General features: G+C 43.2%; 1 protein-coding gene across 1 annotated transcript in view; it reads right to left on the bottom strand.

Moving 5' to 3' along the window:
• Positions 1–11,450, bottom strand: part of dip2a (disco-interacting protein 2 homolog A) — a 53,785-nt gene that overhangs the window by 36,755 nt on the left and 5,580 nt on the right. The window contains exon 2 of the mRNA XM_057335836.1: positions 371–442. Coding sequence (XP_057191819.1) covers positions 371–442 — 72 coding nt within the window. The remainder of the gene's footprint in view (positions 1–370; positions 443–11,450) is intronic.

Below are 11,450 nucleotides of genomic sequence, written 5' to 3'. Positions count from 1 at the left end.
GAGACTACAGAAAAACGTCTTGAGTCCGGACTCAAGTACTACAGCACTGATATACTGTAAACTAAGTGTCTTAACAACAGTCCTGTCCTGACTCACTCAACCATAACCCAGAATAAAACTACAGTTACAGCAGATCAACACAACCGCTTCAGCGCACATGTATTATTTCAGATATGTGTTTTCATTTCCACAAAATAAAAACAACAAATTTCTATCACAAATGAATGAATATTGCATTCTACAGAATTGTAAATACAGTATGAACAGTAATGTGTGTACATCAACCCAACACAGCATTCACACATCAGTGTTAAACTTGTGTAAGTCTGAAATGTGTGTTTATAGTAAAGCTTTAATCAAAGATGTTTACCTTGTATCTGTGGTATGTAGGGTGCCAACAGTTTACCTCTCTTCTTTTCATAGCCCTTCTGTGTGATGTCACCTACAGACAGACAGACAGACGTGATGAATCATGTGTTCTGGGTCACCACCATCATTTAGTGATCTTTTGCTGATATCTCATGAGAAATAAATACATTTGGCTTATTGTTAATGTGACACTGTCAGTGAGCTGATGATCTCTCAGATCCTACACGTCTATCTGAACAGATTCATGCACAAACACGGGTGTAACTTCAAGAGAATCTGTTGAAATCAGATTCAGCCATGGCTGCAAACAGAGAAGAAATATTTCACGCAAAGTGAAATCTCACAGGACCTAAATCTCGCTCTACAAAGCTGTATCCTGTTCAGATATCCTCAAGCTTCAGTGTGAGTGTGATGTGATGAAGACCGGGCGGTTGTGTTTGTGTGGGAATGGTGAGTTCAGCAGCAGACCTCAGAGCACAAATAAAGCTGTTCTCTTTTCACAAAAGCCAAACTGATCCAGCGTGAAGAAGAGCGCGACCACCGTCTGACTGACATCGGGAGGAGGATTCTGGGAAATCTAACCCTGACAGCAGTCAGCAAACACACTCCCGCCCGTCCCTCCACCACACCTCCCGCCCCCCTTGAAGGTCAAGTTCATTTTATTTTCTATATAGCGCCAGATCACAAGAGAAGTCATTTAAGGTTACCTTTCCTATATATCATGTCTATACCTTGTTCTGGTATTAAACAAATAGCATTATGTTATTAATCTTATTTACATGGCGGCATGTCATCTCTGTTTCTACATGGTCGTGCCTTTACAGTTCTCCTCTGCTCTCCGTATTGAGTTCCGACCCGATGCTCTTGCACACACAGAGACACGTGCACGCACATCTACAGGCGAGCACACTCCCACCAGCGGGCAGAGAGCGCGTGTGGGAAAATATGTCGCGTCAACCACCTGAAATGCAGATAAAAATATTGGCATTTTTAAAAGCGTAAACGCACCCAGGGTGGTGAAAAAGGCAACATTGGCTCTCCTGCTCCGAGTCTAAGAACAGAAAAGACACACGGCCTGCCCCTGACAAGCAACAGTCCAGTTACCACCGGATGACAGGTTTTCACCCAGATTATCCTTCCTTCTATCCGCTCCATAATGAACCATTGAAAACATCAGACTATTTCTGTGGTTTAAATTGAGCAGCGCGTCTACATAACTGAGATGTACACATCACGCTCACTCAGGGACATGTATGTTGAATATATTTTGCCGCTATATCCTCTAATATCTTTATTTAGCGCCAAACGAGCTTCATTTGAACCCTTTCCGCTCCGCGCATGCTGCTTCTCCCGCCAAAGACGCGTCGCATGTAAAGACCTGCAGACACCAAGAGCAGATCAATAAATGGACACTTTTACTGTAACGCTTAAGTAAAGAAAAGCTGTCAGTAAGTTTACTGTCTGTGACAGATTATAAACCATAACGTCTTGTATCTACATTTAGCATTAATGATATTAAAAGGATAAAAAATCAGCATGTTAAGAGCATTTCACAATGAATCATGTTTTAATAGGAAAGAACATGTAGAATCAGTTCTAGTATGAATGGCATGGAAAGGCTGTTAGTAACTTTGTAAGTACTTCTGCTCATGATAAATTCATTTCAGTTCTTACATTTGTTGTCAATAGTTTTATAAATATTCAAATCGACCACTAGGACTTCGCTTCAGCACCAGAGCCAACACATTCTCTCAGTTACCAGACCTTACTGTGGCTATCAGAATATAAAGTAAACACACACACACACACACACACGCACGCACGCACGCACGCACGCACGCAAACACACACACACACACACGCACACTTTAATATTTTATTTGAGTCCGCTTAAAGGAAATCATTTACAAGGACAAAAATATTTATAGATACAGATAAATGCATATCCACTCAATCATGGACCAGTGTTATACAACAAATGTACACAATATTAAATATACAACTCAGTTGTTAGGGATGTAAATAACAACGTCTCCGCCATATACCGCGGCTGCCTATAATCGCAGACACAGCACAGTACTTTGCTAAGCGCTTGGCCCTCTTTTTAGACATTCCAAGTTGTTGAAGTCCTCTTACCACCAACCTATGTACATGTCCAAGCTGCCGAATATAAAAACAAGCAATCGACCCCGATAACCCATCTCTGCAATGATGCTCAGAAGAGGTTGGTATTTAATCATTTTTGTCATAAAGGCTTCATCCAAACTAGAGTCAAAGGTACACGCAACCTCTAAAACAAACACTTCTTTACACTCCTCATTGATCACAATAACATCTGGTGTATTAGCAGATAAATGTGAAAATACTTCAGCATTACTATTATTGCATTGAAACATAGAAGGTTTTACACAGGAATGTTGATAGATTGTTACTCCGGGTGAAAGGAAGCTTGATATGTCCTTTGTTATAAGATCCACTACTCTGTCATGGCGTGCCATGTACATCCCCTTGTAAGCATGAGAGCCGTTTAAGATATGTGGCGATGTTTCAACAGTCTGTTCTGTGGTGTGATGCAAGCAATGAGGGACTTGAGTTGCAGGAAACCAAATAGAGAGATTTAATCTAGTAGGGAGTACTTGTAACCTAGCTTTTACTGTAAAAATAACAATGTCCTCACTGAGCACATCGCTCTTCAGAAATGAGTGAGAGACAGAGTGATCAGCTGAGGGGAGGCATGCAAGTTTTCCCTAAAGTTTCAGTCCAACCCAGTGTTGTTTCTGTTGATATCGATGTAAATCCAAGAGTGTTGGCCGTGCCCCTAGAGATGATAACAGGTAATTACAGTCACCATATGTGATGGTCGCCTCTACATAGGTCAGGGGGTCAGTGATAATATCCTCGGAGACTCTCACAGTCCCAGAGTCAGACCTCACCCACTCCAGTGACGCTCCAGATCGAACGCAGAGATCATTCAAATCCGGCCAGTCTGACCAGACGCCAAAACCAGCCGACACACACACACGCACGCACGCACGCACGCACGCACGCACACACACACACACACACACACACACACACAACGCTTTGGTTGACTATCCCCGTGGGGACAGTCCATAGGCGTAATGTTTTTATACTGTACAAACTGTTCTATCCCTAAACCTAAAGATCATAGAACACTTTTTGCATTTTTAGATTTGTAAAAAATATTGTTCTGTACAATTTATAGCTTTTTTGCCCTGGGGACCTCAATTTTGGTCCCCACGGTGACACGAGTCCCCATGTGTTGGTGTGTATTCAGGTTTAGGTCCCCACCGGGATATACAAACATGAACACACACACACACACACAAACGCACACGCACACACACACACACACACACAGATTCTTGCACCAGGAATAAAGTTTGTGCTTATTTAATATATTTCTGTTTACTGTGCATATTTACTTTGTATTTATAATGAAGTAGCATCATTTCAAACACAAGTCGCACTTGTGTGTGTGTGTGTGTGTGTTAGCTCATTAAGGGCTGATGATCTATGGTGTCACAGCTGTTTTATAGAGCTCAATACCCCACTGAGATAGACCAGTCTTTACCTCTAATGACTCACACACCCCCCCCCCCCCCACACACACACACAACACATTTAGCACATGTCTTGCTCATTGTGGGAGGTCTGGCCCGGATTCATGTGTCTGTTGAACGCTTCAGAAACATGATGAACACAACAGCAGGTGGCAGCAGAGAGCCATGCAGCACAAAACACCACACCTCATTCCCTCTGTGCCTGATTCATTCACAATCACACATCCAGAACACACCTTCAGCGCTGATATTACACATGAAGAAGAATGACACAACAGATGTGTGTGTGTGGAAACTGAACCTGTGATGTATGTTGTTTCTGAAGAACACAACCTCTGTAAACTGTCAATCATCTTGAATAAACATGTCCTGAGATACAAGTGCTGCATGCATGAACTCAAAACACTCCAGACAAGAGCAGAAGAGATGATTCTGAGTTCATCAGATGTGTGACATCACTCTGAGCTGAGGATGACATGTGAACGTCACTCGACGTCATTTCATAAGAACATTAAATAAGATCTGACTGACATGAGAGAGATGACCTTGAGACAACGTCTGTATGTACTGTACAGTCAGTCATCATCCATAAATTCTCTCTCTCTCTCTCTCGCACGCACACACGCACACACAACTACATCTACGTGACGACACAGTGCTTTACACGAACAGAAGCACACAGAAAACACAATACATCCTTCATAAAGTCAATGGATGCAAACGTGTCAGAACAGAGAAGATGAATATATGAAGAGACAGACGACAGCTCAATGCGAGTTCAATCATCACAAACATCACACACACAACCTCTCAAACACAACTGTCGCCACGACTGATGAGAGTTTAACGTGTCATCCAAGTTTTATTTTTGTTCACGATGTACATTTTATTTTGACATTTTATGCCTCACTCACTCGTGATATTTAAACGCTTTTATGTGTGTCTGCTAACATACGACTGTAGATGTTGTTCAGGGACATTAACCATCCTCACACATCTCAGATAATACAACATTAATTTCCAAACAATGTGTATGAAGATTCACGATCACAGAGCTGTTTTCCGCTGTAGGATGGATTCAGTGTGATGTTCATTTCATGATCTCAGTACTCAAGCGCACCCCTGACGTGACATCACTTCCTGCAGCTGATCACACACACCACAGAGGATGAAAGTCTGGAGTGAAATGAATCCAGTCACGGCTGAAGAGTGTTGTCTGACTGAATCAGTGAGTGAGTCGTTTCAGACTGTGAATCATTTGGAGTGACTCAGCTCATAAGAATCAATGTTCATGAATTTGACTACACCGTTCACTGTGAGCAATACACAATAAAGTAAATACATAAATACAAAATAAACACCAAAGATGATGTAAAAAAGTCAGACTTGTCTCGATCGCAAAGCATCAGATGTGTTTTAAAGTGTTTTCCAACATGTCAATAAATTTCTCCTGTTTCCAGCTGACCTCAGAATGCTTTTGAAGAGCTTTAAGTCCAGGGGGAGATGTTCACTCGTCAAATGCTCAAACTCATCTCAGATGAATGGGGGGTGGAGTTTGAGATGAATCATGTTCAGGAGTCTCTCAAGCATCGTTTCAGAGCGCTCAGACATCTGCACCCCGGAGGAGTTTTATGGTGTTGATTTAAACACAGACTTCCAGCATCTGCGGCTCGTCTGTAGTCCCCCCCGCCCATCAGGCCAGCGACGGGTCGCCATGGTGACTGCCTCCGATAACAGATGGAGACGGGACGTTTGGGTTCAAAACAGGATTGATGGCCCATCAAATCAAAGATAAAAGATAAAACACAGCTCACACTGAGGGGAGCGATGCTATTGGCTGATCCAGAAACGATGACTGCTGAAGCACAGACTAAAGCATGAAAGAGCAGTGCAGAGACACACAAAGAGAGATGGAGAGCTTCTGGTTGCCGAGCGTCTGTCTCTCTCTCTCTCTCTGTGTGGTGTGGAATGTTGGCGTCCGGCACAGGAAGTGTGGCTTCATTGTTTCTCATCTCCTTCCTGCTGGCTCACCGCTGCGGCCCGTTCAGGGGGAGGGGGTCAGACGTGAATGTGTTTGTGTGCTCACAGGAAGCAGACTGAACGAAACACACCGGCTCTCTGGCAAGACATGTTACACACGTGACAGGTGACAAACACCGCTCAAGCTGAATGAAACAACACACAGAGAGTTTGTGTAAAACTGCCCGAGATTCCACAGGATTTATCATCACACCGCTCTGTGCACTCATCCTGACAAATCTGACATCTAAACTGAGGGGCTGTTTACACGAGACCATTTTCAACTGAAAACGCAAGAAACATGTATGCGTCTTGGCCGTGCGTTTAGACAGAAATGGTGTTTTGGGGACTGAAAATGCAAACTTTAAAGACGGGTCTCGAAGAGCAACTTTTTGAAAAAGCCGCCTTTTTGTTTCCATGTAAACCGCAAGACGGAACCTTCTGAAAACGATCGTGCGTATAACGTGCTCGGTCGATCGAGTACAGAGGGTATGGAAGTGTCGTCACTTTACCATGTGAGCGCGCCCCCGTGAGGGGCAAAACATTATGACTGCTTGCAATGTCAGGAAACGCAATTCCGTGCAACATTTCAGTGTCCAGGAACACTTGATTCATTTGTAAGTCATAGGGAAGTCATAAGGATCACAGTCCAGTTCGGCTGCTTGTAATTTCATCAAATAATTGTGTGTTTTAGTCCCGGTTTCTTTGTTTCTCCTATTCTCATCAGCCATTTTGCTGCGTATGTTAACACCCAGGGGAACGTGTCTTGGCGTTCAAGGGGGGGCGTGTCCCGGCGTGTTCACGTGGGAAAGTGGCGTCAATGCATACCCTCTATAGCCAAAACAATACGCCCTTTTCACAATGACGTCACTTAACTTCCGCCTTTTTGCAAAGCAGTGTATCATAACATCCGTCTTGCAACAAACAAGAAGGAGAAGAACTTCCGTTTTGCCGTTGCGCTGGAATTTAACAACAGTGAGAAAAAAAACGGACAGAACACGTATTCAAGTACTTATCCTAGCACCTTCGCTAACACACACAAAAAAACCAATTACCTTCATAATCAAACAGGTACTGTTCAACGAAGAATTTGTGTCCATTCTCTAGCTTTGATCTTGTCGTTAGCAAAACTTTGTCTGCAAGCCGTTGTACATCATCTAGACGTATTTGTGGCAGATGTGCAAGCCACTTGGTAAACTCCATTCTGAGGCGCTAGCAGAAGTAACTTCTTCTTCTTGAGTTTTACTGGCGGTTGGCAAATCAGCTTATAGATGCATTGCCGCCACCTTATGAACTGGAGTTCGCGGCAGAACGGAAGATGCGTGACGTCATGTGAAAAGGACGCGTATATGGCGGCTTCCATTTCTGTGAGCTCTTGCTGCTCGACTATGTATTAACGATTTCTCAGCAAAATGTGGATTTGCTGCACCAATAAGACCAGCGGAGACACACTATTTACATTTGCCAGACTTTAAACACACACCAACGGTATTAAAAAGCACTTTTGCATTATACCTGTGCAAGTGCCAAGGCACATCCTGTTTCTTTACACAACAACATCGCCACTCACTGGCCTGGCGTGCATACTACAGCGTTTTTATCCGTTGTCCTGGATCCGTGTAAATGCAGACCGGTAGACCAGATAACGCTGTCATGTGTACGTGAAACTTTTCAAAATCAGAAAAGGAAAAAATTTTCCGTTTTTGATCGTGTAAATGTGGCCTGACATGAATGAATGTAAAACATTACAGAACAATTCACATCACATCCAGTACAATCAAACGTCTAGTAAAACAAAGCACTTCTTCATGACCTACACATGATGAAAGCACGTCACACACATCAGTTCAGTCACCTCAGCTTCATGTCTCTCTGGTCTTGACATGTGAGCTCATGATTCGTATGATGAAATGAAGACAGACGGAGCTCTCAAGGATGGGTTTAATCCATCAAACAAAGATGTGATGAGACTAGTGTTTAAATAAACAGATGTGATGACAGATGCATTCAAACACGCACACACACTGTTCTGCATTCACTTATATAAACCAAAGACACACACAACCACCTGCCATTACACCTGCATTGTGTACACAACACAAACACACACACACACACACACACACACACACACACACACACACGCACACGCACACGCACACGCACACGCACACGCACACACACACACACACACACAGAAAAGATTTCCTTTCTTCTGATGTGTGTGTGTGTGGCACAGACAGGTCGAGCCTGTTATCCACAACACCCTGCAGTCATGTGTTAATTCTGTTCTACTGCAGGCAAATCCTCCTCATTCACACACACACACCTCCAGAGCACTTCCTTACCGTCTCACTTCCTGCAAAAGAGGGACACACACACACATTTGTTTCTATACATTGTGGGGACTTTCCATAGACATCATGACTTTTACTCTACAAATATTGATTAGACACCTGTACACACACACACACAACTGATTCACATGATGAAGCCGCTTCACAGTCCAGTGTGAGATTGTGTTCAGCAGCACATGATGAGTTTCTGAATGAGACACACACACACACAATCAGAGGAAACACAATACGAGTTAAGGAGAGTTAATAAAACACTGAAGAGCAGTGAGTACAAGCCAAAAACTCACAGAATCACAAACTATCTACCCTCACAATCCCACACAGTCACTACAACTCCAGTAAAACACACACACGCACGCACACGCACACACACACACGCACACACACACACGCACACGCACGCACGCACGCACGCACGCACGCACACACACACACACACACGCACACACGCACACACACGCACGAGTCCCAGACAAACATCCAGTACACAACTGATTTAAAGTTAAAGAGAGAGAGACATAAGTCATAAGAATGAATCTTTTTTTTCACATAGAAAACATTAGTAAACAGCTTTCATGCAGAAAAACACACAAACTCTGTGTGTGTGTGTCTCTCCGATGAGGGAGAGACGAGTGAAACGCATTCCGTGTGGAGTTTGTTATTGTGGAAGGAATCTCCTCCATACAGCACATGAGGGACGTTGAAGAGTTCACAGCGCTACAGAAACCCCCCCAAACATCAGAACCACTGTATGATCGCAACACGACAACATTCATCATCTACAACACGAGTTAAAGAAAAACATCTGTGTCGCTTTAAAACCATCAGACTGACTGACTTCTGTGAAACACAACAATCTTTACACGGCTGTGTTCATTTCATAAGCATGAACAAAGACAAACGCTTGAATCAAGTCACTTAAGATCTTCAACTTTTCAGCTTCAACTTACAGCAAAATATTACATGTGCTCTATTAACAATGTGATTCTGTACAATAATCTTAATCACAGTGACACAAGCAAACCTCTTCACTCCTGTTTACTTCCATCATTCTGATTAATCAAGATGAACTGTGGTCACATAAACACCACAAACCATGAGCTCGCATACATTTTAATATATTCACCTCAAATATATTCAAAGCATCTTTTGTGAAACACAGATAGAGAAAGGTGAGAAAACCAAACTGTTTATGTTTCATGGCTTGTTGCCATAGATCCAGGCAGGTCTGGATGGTTGATCAGTTAGACCTGTCAGACCTGAATCTGACAGACCATCTCAGTCAGCTTCATAAAACCTGGTAGATAACCTTAGATCAGCAAAAAATAGCTTCCCTGTTCCAAAAACCAGCTAAACTGCATTCATCTGGTGTGACCTGGTTTTTCCATCAGGGACCAGAGACCCAGAACGAGAAGAGCAGAACAGAGGCCGCGACCCAGCTCAAATCTCTTTCATGTGTCTCTGGACCGTCCCGCAGGAGTGTTACGACCGGATCCAGACAGAGCGGTCATTGAACATCAGACAGTTTCAGTGCCAGGACACCCAGCACCCAGCCAGACCGTCCAACTGTTTACTAGCCACAGCGGCCCTCGTCCTTAAGAGTGGCTCTTCAATCTCATACCGCCTCTGCAGATCTTTAATTCCTCCTTCGTCCTGTCTGTCTTTCTGCTTCTTTCTTTAGCATTCTGTCTATATGTTATGTACATTTTCCTAGCTATGATCAGAAACATGCGCACAAAACACAGCATGCTAAGCTACTAGCAGCAGAAGCTGAAGGCGTCCCGCTCGGCTCAGTTCTTGGGTCCCACTCTGTTTCATCACAAATAAGATGAATTATTGCCCTGAAGCTTTACATCATTCATATGTCCTATAGAATAATGAATGTGTAACTCTAGCTGCTGTGATGATAATAATGTTGTTTGTACTGATTGAACACTGACATATGTAAGATACCTGAAGGTGCTTTTAAGTAGTTTAAGAGCAGTATCTTGTGTAGCTGGGTCAAGAAGCTCCATAGATTAGGTTATTAAAATCAAGTCTATTTAACATTACTTGCAGTGTCACACAGGCCAAACACACACAAACACACTTCCGTCATTTCTAAATCTCTTTTCTTTTTTCTCGGCCTTTATCTTTCTCTCCCACACACACAATCTCTCTTCTTCTTCTGCACCTGCACACCCGGTTAAGGTCTCAAAGGAATCTGACCCGAGTACAATGAGGGCATTACTCGCACACATACACATGCAAGAACACACAAACGCCACAACTAGACATGTGTCCGGTTAACCGCGGTTACCACTAAAGCTCACTAAAGCTCTTTCAGCTCCTGCTGAAACCGAGTTGGCTGCGATAATGCAAAATATTGATTATTTTATTGATGCGTAGCTCGTCCGTGAAGCACGGCTCTGGGATCAGTAGAAATGCTGCTCGATCTAAAAGCAGTGCGAGTTTAAGTTGCTTATAACGTGCATTTAAAAAAGCAACACCCGTCAAACAAGATCATTATAAATATACTTTATTATCATGAAAATACCTGAGGAGGCTTGAGGATCAGTCATGAAAACATGTCCTCAGGCATTTCCTAGAACTACGTGTGTTACGGTCTTCTTCTGCAGTGCGTATTTGGAGTTTCTGCACGAGAGCGCCCTCTGGCTTTCGGATGCAGCAGCATTTTACCGTACTTCACTCACAAGTTGTGCATAAATCACATGATATATATTTTCAGTTAACCGGGCATATGTCTAGCCACAACACACAAAGATACGGATGTAAACACATTCTCTCTCATGAGTGAGACTCAGACATGAAATACCCAGAATGCCCTTCTGCCCCGCAGCCTTCCTCTGAAACACAAGCCTGCGTTACTCGTATCATCCATGGCCAACAAACATGTTTTGACCATTTATGGTAACAGTAAGAAAGAATGCAGCGTAGAACTCATTTTATTGGCGCTACAACATTGGATTGTTCCTCAGGTCCGTCATCTGGTTGCCAGCGCTCATGTTAATGTTAAGAGAGATCTGGAGAATACAAAGATATTCAGAAGATTCCTGAGCTGCCAAAGTTGATGAATTCTGGATTTTTTTGGACACATCCTACATGCCTCATATGAGTTTCT

This window comes from Triplophysa rosa, linkage group LG6 (assembly GCF_024868665.1).
Source record: "Triplophysa rosa linkage group LG6, Trosa_1v2, whole genome shotgun sequence".
Taxonomy (NCBI): domain Eukaryota; kingdom Metazoa; phylum Chordata; class Actinopteri; order Cypriniformes; family Nemacheilidae; genus Triplophysa; species Triplophysa rosa.
This window is presented reverse-complemented; position numbering and strand designations above follow the sequence as displayed.